Raw genomic sequence first — 15,883 nt, forward strand, 5'->3', positions numbered from 1 at the left:
ATTAGGGGATTCTGGAGCTATCTTGATTCCAGAGTACATAGACTTCAGGTGTTTCGAAATATAAATTTGTTCTTGGTCTATTCCTACCTTGAAAGGTTAAAGAAGAGGATATACGGTTGCTACAGAAGTGATCTACGACTGCACAGGCCTATATCTGAAACGTTCCAGGTTTCCTAAATCACCTGATATTCTTCCTTACCCCACAATCACCAGTCTCTAATACTCTCGACAAACCTTGAACAATGTCCACCAGTTCTCAATAATTAATCACAATTTTTCACAAAAATGTCTCGAATCCCCTGATCCTGTTCCCTTCACTCCAACCCCAAAGGTTGCATTCCAAGACGCCGGCTAGCAACCGAAAAACGGTCGGTGCGCGCGTCAGAGTCGCGAATCCCTGCACTCGAAGCATCGTGGAAAGGAGGGTGTCGGAGAGAGAGTCGAAAAGAGATCGAACGTCAAGAATAACGTCGTACAGACGTAGCCGTGGGGCTTCGTTTCCCACCGAGATAGATGCTCGTTTGGTCGTGTAACGTAAGTCGATATTGCGTCGTCTCGATATTCCTGCCCAGGCGCACGAATGTCGACACACACGTGTCTGTGTGCGTCACTGCACGACACATATGTCGGCTCGTGGACACGTACACACGAGTGTATAGGCCCTGCACAACGTCCACGCGGCGAGAGAGAGAGAAGTCTTACGCATACGAGCGGCCAGGAAACTCTTGTTTGCCCCGCGTATCGCTTACCATCGCCGATTTCTTCTTGTACCCGGAGTATCCTGTGCCGAGGATATAGTGTTTCCCCGCCAACGTCTTCAGGGATCCGCGGGAGGAAGAGGCTACCGACTCGGCCTCTCCAATGTGATTCCTCGATGCGTGCTTCCATCGACTTTTCCAGCATTATAACTTTCTTTTAGAGATCGAGCATCAGAAGCTAAAGATCTCGTTCACGACTTACTGATTCATATAATAGTTACACCGAATTTTCCCAATACTCAATTTTTTCAGAAGGAATGTTGGAATCTTTAGGACCAATGTTCAGATGATCATCTTCTAGTCTTCCAATGGTCTCTAAGATCGTGCCAAAAAGTATTCATAATGTCGTGCACATTACAGCGTACAACCAAAGCATTGTACGTTTCCAGTGTGAAAAAAAACAAGATAACGCAAACAATTACCTTTCCACTGCCATCACGAACACCATCGAGACTCTCTCCTCTATGGTAATTTGCAAACGTTCACGATTCATCAATCCTTCAGACGTCGACAATCGCCGACGAAAGCATCGCTGACTGAGCATCGCCGGCCCAATTTGCGTTTATTCTGCTCATATTTTAGCACACTCGCTTCGTTATTTTCCATTAAGCACCCGGTTGTTCTCGCCCCGCCGTCATTCATCCTTCGGGGCGGCCGTGCACAAAGATGGAAATCTGTGTTTAGCGCCTGAAAGATCGCACGCACGGCAATTTTGCTGTTTCTTGGACGAACAATGCACTGACACGTCGCTTGGTTCGACGTGGTTTCTGGATAAGAAGATCGACACACACACCACGTTCTTCTTTCTTCACATTTTCTTTTTTTCTCCAGCAGTCTGACTCTCCTCATCCCGGGGGCCTTTTCTGTTTCGTCCCGTTTCAACCTTTCAGGCACGCCTTTCGCGGCTTTCGGTTCTTCTTCCTCACGGTTCCACGTTTCGCGCGTAATTTCGAGGGTGAATGAAGAGCATGAATGGAGGTTGGCCCCAATGACGTGCCCGGAAACTTCTGGGCCTTGTGGGGCCTGCTCTGGTGCCGACCGTTCTTCATTGTTAAGTATAACTAACGTTCCACAGAAGGCTTGAAGGCTGGTCTTGTTTTACTTTTAGATAGAAAAATTGTGTCGTTAATGGCGGAACTTTGGGTAGTAAAATTGTGTTGTGAATAATCGAATTTGCCTTCCTTTGAATACTAAAATTGTGACGTTAACGGTGAAATTTGTCCCAACCACTTTTCTTATAATCTTCTTACGGTGTAAATGGATTCTTAACGGTGCAATTGAATCGGCGAATTTCGTTTCAACGCGGATACTCGGCCGGAAGGAGTGAATTAAAAAATTGAAAGGGTCGAACGATCCTTTTTGAGGTTTCTGGACACCGATACTTTGTATTCTGTTCGATAAGAACGATCACGTATAGCCGCAACACAATCTTTCACGCTTTTTCGAGCTCCGTGTCGTCGCGAATAATGGAAGAAACGTGTTCAGGATCTTCTTCCGACGACTAAAGCCGGATTCGAGTCATCGAACGAAGATATACGATACATCATTGAGGAAAGATCAAGAATTGTTTAAATAACCTGAAGAACACAGTGGATTCTAGTGGGAAAACGTTAAGATACGGAGGTCAGCGAAATTGACATCGATCGGTAATCAATTGATCACGCTCAGGTCGGACCGTTGATTGGCGATCAATTAAGTTTCGACGAAGAGAGAAAGAGGGGGAAAAACGAGCTGAACTGAAGAAACCGGTGTTTCTTGTCGCACCAGTGGCCTCCTCGTAAGGGCATCCACACAGCCTGGATCACCTGGGTCTCTGTGTTACCGTTTAGCGGCGGGCACAAACGAATTGTTGGACGATCGACGGCTCCGCTTTTTCGGCCGGAATCGTCGCCCGGAACACGTTTTTTTCATCGAACAGATCGTGCACGTACGAAACTATTTTCCAGTTTCGTATCGAACATGACCGGCAGCTCTGGATGAACCAGTTTCGATTCTCCTTTCGATGAAGTATCGACTGAAAATATCGATATTAAACAGACACGTTTTTTTTTATCAATTTTTTCGTTTTTTATTTATACTTGAATTTCGGGTATTGACCGATGTTGGATATTAACCGGCAGCAGGGTTTGACGCACTTTTAAATTATGGAACACAGGACATTAAAGAGTTAAAGGTACGTAACTTCAGTTGTTTATATCTCTACAATTATCCAGTGTCCAGACCGAATATTTCGCATATATCATTAGAAACCTATATACTATCGAAATGGCTCCGACGAATTCCACCATTGGAATAATTCCAAAAAAATTTCAGACCAGTAATGTCCAGGTCCTTCAACGAGTTAATCCAGTTCAATCCCCGCGATTTTTAAGATCCAAGTGTACGTCGTGGACAGATAAATCGGCAGGCCGCAAAGCAAAGAGCAAGAGAGAGACAGCTGGATCGCGTCAAGGATCGTTACAGTTCACGCCCACCAGGCGTAATTCAATTTGGCCTCGTATTGTTCGACATCTAATAACGAAAGAGGAAAAACGAAAGTGTAAGAGAGAGAGGCAGCAGCCGATAGACGACCGAAATCATCCGCGGACGAAATGAGAGAGGGATCCAAGGGAGAACGGGGAGCACGAGGAGAAGATCCGTGCCCTTTCGAGCGTGGATCACGTAACTGCCTCCACCTCACCGATCCTCTCTTTCCTCTTCCTTCGACGACTCGTCGGTTGCTTAGCTTCTCTCCTACCCTATTTTTTCTTCACCTCTCTCCATCTCTCTCTATCCCTCTCCGTGGACAACGATACCCCGGCCAATGTACCGGCTCGGATGTTACGAGTACAGGGATTTCGTGTACGAGAATGAATAAGAAAAAAAAGACGAAAAAGAAAGAAGAAGGAAAAGACGCGCGCAGAGCATGGGCTTCCTTTCGATCCTAATTCGTCTACCTTACCGGTACTTCCGTTCACCATCTCGTGGCCCTCCTCGCGGCCCCTTTGTCCTCCTGCCATTCAAACGATCCTCGCGCTCTTCGCCTTCTCTTTCGACAGAGCCGCCCCCCCCTCTCCTCTGGTATCTCTTATTCGTGGCGTGATCGATCCTTTGAGACGTCGTCCTTTACACACGGGGATCCATAGCGATTTTACATGGGAATGCAAAGTCGAATGGGCAGAATGGGACTTTGGTCAAAAGAGGCGTCCTGTTTTTTTTTTTTTGGAGGAAATTGGGTCTGAGTATATTCGGTTGAATAGTGTTTAATGCTTCCCACAGGAATTGCGGTGTTTGGTGATCGAATGACGCTAGTTTGGTCGTGGTGGTAATTGGAGAATTCGCGAAGGATATATACGCTTTCGTGGGAGAAAAGTCTCTTGTGAATAAATTTTAATTTTGCATATTTTTCGTACTTTTTGATTGTAAACTCTTTGGGTACTTGTTTTTAACGGGATTATAATTCCTACGATGTCGTGGAGGTTAATAGGGGATAGGACTCTGGGGATACCTTGAATCTCTGGAATTTCCGGATTCCTTACGAAATCATGACCGCGCCGAGGGAATCTGGTGCAGTCTCTCGGAAGCATCGTGGGTGGTATGATCACTAAAAACTGGAAGTCTTCTGTAAAAACGGCGGGTCTTCAACTAGACTTTGTGGCGGAGACTTAGAGAGAGTAGATCGCTTCCGAGCTTGACGGCTGAAGCCTACTCAAATTATCGAATGTCACCTGTTTTTTTTTAAATGATAACTATCAAACAACTCAATGACAGAGTTATTCAATTATCATCGTCACAAGTACAAAACATTAAATATATTGAAAATATTAAACTAAAAAAAAAACTAATAGATAACAAAAAAATAGAGTTTAACTTCATTTTTCGTCACTGCAGACGCCAGGAATCCGTATTAAAAACGGCCATTCGTGATCATTTCTACCGGGGAAATGAAAGAAGTACCCGTGCCTCTTTTTTTTTTCGTTCAACGAAAAAAACCGAAGTAACGCGGACAATTTTCAAGTAGCAATTTTCCCTCTTATCCATCCGAAACGATGCTGGTAGCGCGCGGTCGAGAGAGCTGAAAACCGAAGAGAGCAGCAACGTTTCGCGGAGCTGCAACCGGTTAGGAAAGAGTATGGTAATTCGCCGGCGAGTATTTCTGCGAACACTGGCGATTATAAGAAACGTGGTGGGACCTTTAAATCCTCTCGCAAGAGCCACCGTCATTTACGGTTTAGCGAAGGCAAGCGGGGGGGAAGATGCGCGAGGCGAATCGCGAATGAGAGGAACTCGTTATTAGTGGAAGCTCTACGAGGGCTTCGTGAAACCAGTTGCAGTGACCTCTGCCTGAAAGCATTCCTCGTCTTTTAACCGACGATCGTCGTTTCTGTCACTCAATCTAACTGGACAGTGTGTATTCTTCTTTATTTTTCGATGGAGATTCCTGCATTCGATAGAGAAGTACTCATTTCTATCTCTACTTGATTCTAATTATTATGTCTGAAGAGAGTGATGAATAGACTACGGATTTTTATGCAAAAAGAAATTTTATAATATAATTCTTGAGGACAAGAACATAAGTAGGAATTTCTATCTTCTCTTAAGTATATTATTGAGTTAAGAATAAAATAGAAAAGTCGTTGCTTTCAATGAAAGTTTTGTCTTTTACTGTCTAGTGATGAGCAAAGATATGCTTCCTCGTAGCTTCAGTAGTTAGAGGAATAAAATTGAATGAAATTCATTAGGTCTTTTGTTCTTGTTTAACTCTTTAACGTCCAAACCCTTAAATCGTTATTTAAAAATTATGAGACTGACATATATGTTTTATTCTGTTATATCGAAGTATTAAACAGACCTAATTTTTTTCGTTTTTTATTTATTTTTGAAGGGCAAAGTTGAATTTCACTTTTTTTGATTTTACTTGTTCCAATTTTTCATTCAAGGTTGACAACTAGTAAAACATTTCCTGTAATATATAATAGTTTACACTACTTTCAATGGTCAGACATAATTTAATAAACGTGGATACCCGATTTCACCTAATTCTCTGTAATTACAGAAAAAGTCTTTCCGAATAAAGGACTGTTAATGGCAAAACAGAGGATGAACGACGTCGAGGGGAGCGGTTTTCCGTTTCTTCAGTCGACTAGTCGATTATTATTACAAAAACCGTTCTCAGTTCGCTTTTTGCCCGTGGATTTTCGAGCGTTTTTGCCCCGATGTTTCGGTAGGATGACGATCCCGTGGCGCGGGATCCTCTGGATCGTGAACCGCTTTCTCGGTTCGCTCGTCCGGCTCAATTCTTTCTACGTTTCAAGCCGGCGGCGCGGCGGATCGACCTCGATCGATTTGCTCACCCGAGATTGTCCCTCGATCATCTCAAATCGATTCGAACGAGTATCCTGATTGCCGTACGGCCCGATTTTCGGCGATGTTTTCGGCGTGCCAGCCGTGCACAAGCTTTCCCCGTGGAATTTCTATAGGTCACTGGGAATGTCGAATTTGTTTAAACAGTGCCTTTAAATGATCTAAGAAGATCTAATTACCGAATCATCGATGAAAATAGTTGGAAGATCCAAGTGGAATGGAAAATCCAAATGACAAATGTTTAAAATCGAAATATTGTGACCTAAGCAGTTATAAACTACATACTAATAGATTTTTCTAGTATCTCGGATGAAATTGTAACTCTTCTGAAATAAGTTTTGTCGGAAAAAATTCTGAAGATCCCCCAGAATATTTTTATCAACTGGACAACTGTCTGTACTTCTTCAAATTCTTGTCGATTGTAGTTTGAAATCATATTGTCTGTAAATGAACATTTTTGTTTTCCACTGTTTTCGATTGAAAAACGTCTCGGTGTTTCTTATAATCCATACAAATCAAAATTTTGTTCATGGAAAATGTCCCATGAGACGATTCACTTCGACGATGACCAGTAATTCGCAGCAGCAATCGTCGTGGGAAAAGCGTGGATGCGTTCGGGGAAAGGGTTCGATTCAATTCACCCTCCTCCCAGGAGTGGTCCCCGTGCCAAAACTCGTCTATCTCGTCCTAGATGCTCGATCTCGATCCCTCGTCCACCCTCCATTCGCGAAACAAGAAAAATAAATTCCGCATTTCCCCACCCATTCGCATTTTAACTTCACTTTGCCCTCGGTTTCGCCATGATCTCATTCCAACCGTCTGATTCTCGGACTTCTTTGCTCTCTAGATACCAAATCAGCTGTCTCAGACTATAAACTACCATGATCTATAATATTGCACTTCTTAATCTCGTTTGATTTAAAAATCATTAGTGACGTGACTCTAAAGTGCTTCATAATAACTTTCCTAGATGTAGGGGATTGTGATCTTCTAGGGTAGTTTGGTGTCTGAAAAATTTCTAGTTCGAGGCGGTAGAATGTACTTAGTTACTACAGTAATTCAGATACCAATACATCCTGAAAGTTCATAATTTTCGGAGTCTTTAGAATTTAAAGTCTTCATCGAAGGCCCAAACTAATGAAACTAGAAATTGCCCAACTATTCTGTAACCTTATAATATTCCATATTTTCATAGTTCTTAGCTCATCAAAGTCCCCAAGTAACAGAACTAAAAATTTACAAACAAATGAATTGATAAGTCACAGCGACGAGTCGAGTCACCTTCCCTGATTAAAATCGGAATTTTTTTCCAACAACGTTGAAGTCAGACCAGAATGTCCTAAGTCAGACATGGCGAAGAAGTTCCCTTTGGAGGAGCCCGAGGCGAGTGGCCGAGCCTCGAACGTCCAGCGTTCCTCGTGTAAAGCTCCGACGAAATCTTTGGCTTCCGCAAAGTGGAATTTCAGAAATCCCTGGACTGCGGTGCTCGGTGAACTTTATCGCCTGTCGGTTTATCGCGTATCCTGGTGGTACGACATCCTTCGTGTCCGTCCAATCAGGTCCGCACTTGGCGGACGTCTTAAGGAAACCCGCGGTGACCGCTTAGGCAGAGACCGCGATAATAACCGGGGCCGAATGAACCGTTCCGTTTCCACGTATTCCTGTTCCTGAACGTTCAGGATCTGTCCTGGAGGAGCTTTCCGCAGATAGCCGGAAGCAGGTCCCTCCTTCGCCTCGTCGTCATAAATCAACTGGGACGCGGATCGACTTCCGGAATTCGAGGCGCTACCAGAAGAATTATACGATGGAAATTTTTCTTTATTTTTCTTATGTCAAGAAGAATTTCTTTGACATTCTTCTGGCTATTCTTGAAAATAGATAGCAAGATTTGTAGCTGTTTAGGTACAAGATGTTCTACTTATCTTTGTTTAATTCTGGAAACCTCTAATTGTGAGGTCATGACTGGCATAAGTATTATTCAACCTGTCCTTTGATATACTTTAGGCTAGAGTACTGTCGTAGATCCCTCTAGAAAGTAGAAGATTCCTCGGATTTCTCTACCAGCCGAATAATTGAATTTTTGGCAATTGTTCACCGGAGTTGCAAATTTTACGAACTCCCTCGAACTGTGGGAGGCAACACATTGGAGGGGGTAGAAATAAGCACAAAGACGCAACAACAGTCGTGGCCTGTCTAGAACGATGGTGCCGACGGATTTACGAGTTTAATTAAGTTCTGCGGTCGCGTTTGTCATTTTACCGAGCATCGAAGACTCGTTTGCGACGGTGTTTCCTACGGGAACTATGGAATCCCCGATAAAGAAACGCTACGACACGCAAACCAATTCAATTCCATAAAAAAAAATCCAATCGAACATCAAACTTCTCTTTGGAAAATCAATTATTTCGAAGATTTCGCGGTGTTCGAAGAAACTTTCTGGCGGGACCGAAGATTAGAAAGGCGACGAAGGTGAGGGTGTTAATTACACACTTTCCTAATGTGTCACGGATCCTTTAGCATTCCCATGGGAAGTTCAAGCCGCGTACGTTAATAACCTCCCGATAGAGCATGATAGGGGTCGCCGTGTTGCGAAGGGAGTCTCGCGAAAGGAGTGTATGTGACACTTTCCTAATTGCCTCGTAACTACCCCTCACCCTTTAAGAAAGGTAACCCTTATTCTCCCTCCCCCGTTGTTCCCAGACCTCAGACGTCTCGGAGTCTACTGTTACCCAAACATGAAGAAATTCATAACCACATATATCATTCACAAATGAAACATACTCTCGGAATCCTGGGAACTTTTCCAGCAAACTTTCCAAAATTTCTCCCCTTTGGATATCTCTACCCCCTTTCTTGTGCAGCTTTCAGGATTTTCAGTTCGACAATAATAACGATGAGCTAACGAATAATAAAATGACCAGTCGTTCTACTGAAGCATACTAAGTTTCGACCTATTTTTTTAAAAAGCTAAATTCTCAGGATTTCAGTGGTAGAAGATGGTAACAGGCTCGAAAGATAAAATTCTCGAGACGGAAAATCTGCATTACCCGCAAGCTTGATATTAAACGACAAAGATTTATCCAGCCAGCGTTTAGCTAAAATTCCCAACCGTTCTCCCAAGGAGTAATGATTCCGTACAAGCACGCACTAGCCTTCCATTAAGTTCCGCGCGGAGCGACGGACAAAATCCACGGCGAGGCAAGAAACTACGCGGGACAATCAGTAGGTGGAGAAAAAGGCCGAGGAAACGGCCAGAAAGGTAGCCGCATTCTCCGCGGATAGCGAAGGCACGTGGGAATCGCGAGATCGCCCCCTCTCTTCGTAAAACCTCCTTCTTCCTCCTCTCCGTCCCGCTTTTTCGTATTCTCCCCGGTCTGCCAATTACCCCCAGTAAATAGGTAAAGAGACGTACCCTTCGCGGACTCCAAGCTCTGTCCTTTGAAAACGATTCTAGGCTTCTTCGAGCGTTCGTGTCTTCCAGAAGCATCGAGGATCGTGACAGAACAGGGTATCACGATCCAGGATCTTTAGACAGTGGATGTTCGTTGGTGAAATCATCAGGCTAGGTGAGAGTAACTGTAGAATGAGGTGCTTTCATATTTTTGTTAATGTAAACCTTTGAGACTACTCTTCAACATCAACGGATCATCCTATCATGTATTGAAGTATTCAACTGAACATGGTTCTCTACATTTCCTGTGGTAGGTATTGAATCTGTGATTCTTCTACACTACCGAGGAAAAATATGGGACCAGAGCTATTAATATAGAAATTATTGCCAATTAGTTTTAGCACGTTACATTTATCAAATCTTCGTGGAATAATATTGTTCTCTCTTTTTAATTATCAGACCTGGTCCCATACGTTTGTAGTGTACGTTTGTGAATGGTTTTGTCCTTCGAAAGTTGTAAGTAGAAATGTATCCCAGGTCTTCAGAGGTAGTACGACTTTATTACACATCGAACTAAATACACAAGAGATTAAAAACCACGATGAAATACTCAAGTAGCCAAACACTAAGGTCCAGATTGGGGTTGTCAGTGAACCTATCCACGATCCATGAAGAGCCCGTAGCACCTGCGAAGGCTACCCGTCCAAGAATTTCAGAATGCACAAACTATAAGAATCTTTGATCACTCTGTCGATTACTGTCTTCACCTTTGGCGAAGCACTTGCAAACACAACACGGTGTCTTTCAATCCCGTTGCGACCGAGTCAAACAAACAAGACAGATCCTGTGTACGCGAGTAGACGTCGAGTCAGACAGGAGTCTCAGGTGGGTAGGGGCATGGGGGAATATACAATCAGTGTGATTGTTTGACACCCCATAATCAGCGTCCTTACCCCTACCACGTCTGTGTCTCTGCTGTCGTCCCTCTCTCCACCTCAGCGAGTTACTCCGTTTCGCTCGAGCCAACGGTCCTCAGGTACACGGTCCGCTGCCACTGCCGGAGCCTCATTACCCCGATCACGACTCGAGATGAGACTCGAAGGAAGAAGACGAGAAACGGACACGGTTATATTATAAGAGACAGGAATATAATGCTCGCTTCCCTTTTTTCTTCACCCGGAGACCTTCTGGCCGAGGTCGTTGCTGCCCTTCCACCAGGAACACGAGTCGTGTCTCTGCCCCGTGTTTGTGATCCGCGTAAACGCGTGTTTCGCTGGGTATATTGTTGGATATTTACGTCTTGAACACAGGGAAACTCGAATGTTGTCAATCTTCTTATAGAAAATGGGAAAGGGTATGAAGAGGAATGGATGAGATTTTTAGAGTAGGTATCAGGGTCAAAGCTTTTTGGATTATTGAACTTGAAGGTGTTGCAATTTCCCTGGTCAAGATGCAGATAAGGTATTACAAAGGAATGAAGAAGGGGAACGTTGGAGATAATGAAATATTCTAACATCAGAGGGATATAAGCCACCACCTGAACCTAATCTGGAGCTCTTCTCAGTTTTTTAATTGTTCAGCTGACCAATTAACAATGTATTTTAATTGGTAAGTAATGAACCAAAACATGAGCAAGCTCCAGTAGACTAGTGGAGCACCACAAGGCACACAGAAGTATTAGTGTGTCATTGAAAATGATTCCACCAGGACACGGCCTACATCCGAAAGCCTCAATAGTAATAACTCTATGATGTCGGCCAGTGAAAGCCTCGAATCTCTGACAAAGGAATGAAGCTTGCCAGCTTCTGAAATATAAAGCTTCACTCAAGGTTTCCTCGACCATTCTACTTACAGTAGAAAATGGTAGTAGAAGAATTGATCTTTTTGGATGGCAGCGAAGAAGAAGAATGGAGATTTTGAACTCCTAGGATTCAAAGAGTGCAGCCTCTGCCATCGAAAGTTTTCTTAACGCAATAGACGTACCTACTTGTATATTATCCTCAGAATACCAAGACTCTGGGCGCCAAGAAAGTGTCCTCCATTGGCCAAGGAAAGAAAGTATAAAATTTCTAAAGTATCCAAGGTGTCCTGGATTATTTCGCTGGTACAGCACATTCCGCCATAAAAAGAACACCCGAGCCACCAGGAACATGTCGTCCCAGCCTCGAAAAACGAAAACGATCGGGAATACTGAACTAAAAAAACCCCCCTCTAATCTACAGTACCCAGTGATCCTGCATCGTTCTCCTTACATCGTACCATTCGATTCGTGCCATAAACGCGCGAGCGATCGTCGGTATCGGTGCTCGGTCGTGTAAAAAGAAGAAGATTGCCCGCACGATGGAGGAGGATAGGTTCGATTCAACAACCGTCTGGCGATCGCAAGCGAACCGAGCCCGAAGACAAAAGGAGAAGCAACCAGCAACGGCGGGGTCCCCGGCAGCGAAGAGCAAAAACAACATGGATCCAGCTCTGGATCGATCGTTCCCCCGATCGATCGGCCGATCGATCCCTGGTATTACGCAGACGTGCACGTGAGTTGTACGTGAGCTACGCTCGAACCGTACCCAGGGCCTTTACCGTCCGTGGATCCGAATCGGCGGGCAAGCTCGATACAGGGCCCCAGAAGTGGCGGAGGAGTAAGAGGACGAGGATCGGAGGTGGAAGAAAATTGCATCCACCGACGCTCGCTTGCTCATTTCGCACTCTATGCTCGTTCGTACGTGTGCCCCGGCCTCGGATCCGCTCATTAGGCGCGAATAAGAAAGAGAGGATAGAGGTCTGGATACGATGAACAGAGAAAGAGACGAGTAGAACGGTGCGACCGGTAAACGAAGCATTTCGCGCCCGACCATTTCCCCATTCATCTGATAGGTGTGAAAATGCTCGCGTTACCGCATACAGCCGCCAGAACGAATTCGCGGAGGGAAGGGAATTCAGGAGAAAGAAGGTGGAAACGATTTGCAGGTGGGTTTTATAAACTTCGTGGAAGAGACGGACTAAGAGAAGACAGGATGAAGGATATTGGTATCTGGGTCGTTTTAGATCGCGAGAGGAAGATACATCCGGTTCGTGAACCGGATTCGCGAGAGTGGTAGAACACAATTTCCTCGATCGAAAGTGGATCTCGTGGAATGCTCTGCCTCGATATGCAAAGACACTTTTATGAATCGGAGAATTGCAAAATCGGTTTACTGTAAAATTATCAGTAGAGTGATGTTAAAGAAGAGACGAAGATATCTGGATTCTGTTAACCAAAGAACAGGATGCCAAGTTTTCATCCCCTCGATGAGGTCATTACGATGGCGACCGATCTAGGAAGGTGACACGAGGCGCGGCAAAGTTCGCCCCGAAGGTAGCGCGGGTGCTGATCGACGGAGAAGGTGGCGGAGGTCGGACGAAGAGGAGGAGGTGGAGGAGATTAGGGCAAAGAGAAACCGCAACGTAGCTTCAAAGAGGTCTTGCCAGCCAGGGGCGCGTCTACTTAACTTTGATCAGGTCGAGACCGCTGATGCGAGACGAGCCACGCAGAAATAAAGTGGCTGCCGACCTTCCCGCCTTTTTGCATCTTGAATTATCGGCACCTCGAATATATCCTTAGAAACTCACAGATTCCCCTTGGAAAGCACCCCCCGGCGAAATAAACAAGTAACCTTTCTGTTTGACTTCGATCAGAAACTCAACGTCCTGTCGATTGACTTCAATTATCACTTTGAAATTATTAAATCCTGTGACAAAACTTACAATATACCCAATTCTTCGTATTTCACTTCGAACAAGACTTTTATAAATCGATGGAAATGCAGTAAGAATATTTCAACATCGTCCTTATATGAACTTCACCAAAGAAATGTGGCAAAAATGGCAGCTGTCTATTCTGTTAATACGAGAGCACACGTCCAATGGTTGGAACTAGAAATGGCGTGAAGTGCGACTTCTGAATCACTCGTGATTCGATCATGTACGTTATGATATTGATGATAAATCATTGTTAGTAATGTTGCACGCCACCTCTAGTCGGAACACGAGAAAAACTTACAATGTCAGTGACTTCTCGGGATCAGTTGAATTCAGAAGAATGACATAGGCGTGCAACGAGAACGCGAGGCGCGGAGAGGAGACAGTTTTGCCTCGTGCTAGAGAGTATCCAACGGGCGCGTCGCTGCGCAGCGGGGGGATCAACGAAGGAGAAGAGATGGAAACGGCAGGTTGAATGTCGTTATTACGTTGAATTAGAGGGTGCAGAGCCGGAACGAGGTATGAAACTATTACCTCGCGAAACGGCAGACCACCTCCCTTCCCCACCTCCGCTGGTACCGCGCCGTCTACCCCTCCTTTCGCGTCGAGGGTGGGGTTCGGTGTGCGAGCTTCGAGTCGCTTCCACGAGCCACGAGGATGCTCGTCGTCAGCGGGAAGATGATGATACCCGGGGAATATCCGCGATCAAACAAAATAGAAGCAGACAGACCAGAAGACACGACTTCCATATCGCTGCTGATACTGTGACGAAGGTATCGAATCGACGGTGTGCGATTAATTAGCAACGCGAATCGAATGATCTGGTGTCCGCGGACTATCAACAGAGTTTTGACAGTCTTAATCGGATCTTTCCCGTTTCTAGATGGTGTTGGAGGGTATATGTACAGTAATGAGCAAAGTCGGCTTCCACTAGGGAGAAATATCAATTAAGTTACGAAATTTCCTTGTCTCGAAGACAGTTCAAATGGTGATTAACCCTCATCCGCCTTCATTTTCCCATTTTAATTTGTCCCTCGGTGTCAAATTGACCCAGTGGTAAAAATTAATACAATGAAGTGACAAGTAGTTAACTTTGCAAATTCTCAAAATAAAAATCACGAAGCCTCAGCTAAATTTACCTAGATGACAGAATAATGTCATTTCGTAGGACAAAAATGTGTCAAATTGACACAAGGGACGGACGAGGGTTAATATCAAAGTGAGTGCTCCGATGAGCTTCTACACGACTGATATCGCCGGAACTTGAATTACCAAATGATGTAATCGGTCAGGGCCGATCGTGAACGATCGTGGAAGGAACAAGACTCACCGCCGTGTTGAGGGCTGTGCTTGTAGCAATCCTGATGAGCCGAGGAGCCGCCGGTAGCCCCGAGGTGTGTACTGGAAGCGGGCGATGCGGTCGGGTCGGTGTTGTTGGGGTTTGTGCAGGCACCACTAACCGAATTCGCGGTGACGTTGTTGCCGACGTGATGCTTATTCCGTCTGTATGGGTCCGGGTCCCGTAGATAGGGGGTGAAGGGGCTCGGCGCGTCGTGGAAGGACCCTCGTGGCAGTCCAGGAACTCGAGGAAGCGCGGGAACACGCGCCAGCCCCGGGATGTGTGTCTGTCCTGGAATAAAAAACGATACTCCTCGAATAAATTCTGCTGAAAGGTCCCTGAACAATATACACTGCTCATAAGAATCAAAGGGTCGTGCATTTCAGCCACTGTGTGATTGTCAATATTACAATTCCTGGCCACTTTATGGAATCGAAATTAGATTTCGGTATTCTAGGGGAAAGATGTCAATTTATGAGACCTATGAGCATCTGTCTCCGTTTCTTGGATCAGCTGGAGCTAGGGATGAATCGATACAAGTAAATACGAGTATATTACTCGATACTGTTATTTCAATACCGAGTAGGTATCGAAAAAAAGTACTCGTATCGAATGCAGTGAGTATCGACCTATCAACATTTGATATTAGAATAGGACCCCAAATAGTAGCAATTTTCTAATTTTGTTGAGCAGTGTATATTCAGGACCATCGTTAATTCAAAGATTTCTTTGGAAAAAAAAATTGTCTGCACTGTTAAAATCTCTGTATAATAAATTAAATGTGGACAAGAGTCAAGATAACATTCTTTCACGTAGCAAGCGCAAAGAATGTTTGATCTATCTGAAGAACGCCTTTGAACCAAGTGAATCAATCTTCCTGATAGATCACAGACCACTTCTTCGGGCAATCCCGGGTAATCCAAACGAAATGACGGACGTCCGCCCGGTCAGCATGGGAAGATGTTTGTGCAATTAGCCCGGACAGAGTGGGATAATTAAGAAACTCGAGCGATCCCCGTGTCTCGATCGGACTTCAATAGCATTCCACGCACATTCCAGACCCGGCGTACCGACAGTACGTCCCGAGGGGCCAAGTATCGCAACGCCTGTATGTATAGCGGACCGGACACGGTGATTCGCTATTGTGTCGGATCGCAATATGTGCGTGCGGCGCGTATCGTTCATACGGCGATGCACATTATGCGCCACGTGCACAGTTCTCGACTGCTTGCATAACCATCGAACAGGACATTTAGCGGCGAAGATGACCGGTAAGCTGGCTGGCGTAACTTTTGTGGGCTGGCTCAAGGGTTC

General features: G+C 44.9%; 1 protein-coding gene across 1 annotated transcript in view; it reads right to left on the minus strand.

Moving 5' to 3' along the window:
- LOC107194131 (runt-related transcription factor 3-like) overlaps positions 1–15,883 on the minus strand; it is a 36,518-nt gene that overhangs the window by 7,219 nt on the left and 13,416 nt on the right. The window contains exon 4 of the mRNA XM_015583696.1: positions 14,561–14,860. Within this exon, the coding sequence (XP_015439182.1) occupies positions 14,561–14,860 (300 nt within the window). The remainder of the gene's footprint in view (positions 1–14,560; positions 14,861–15,883) is intronic.

Source organism: Dufourea novaeangliae, unplaced genomic scaffold, assembly GCF_001272555.1.
Source record: "Dufourea novaeangliae isolate 0120121106 unplaced genomic scaffold, ASM127255v1 scaffold21, whole genome shotgun sequence".
NCBI classification, from domain to species: Eukaryota; Metazoa; Arthropoda; class Insecta; order Hymenoptera; family Halictidae; genus Dufourea; species Dufourea novaeangliae.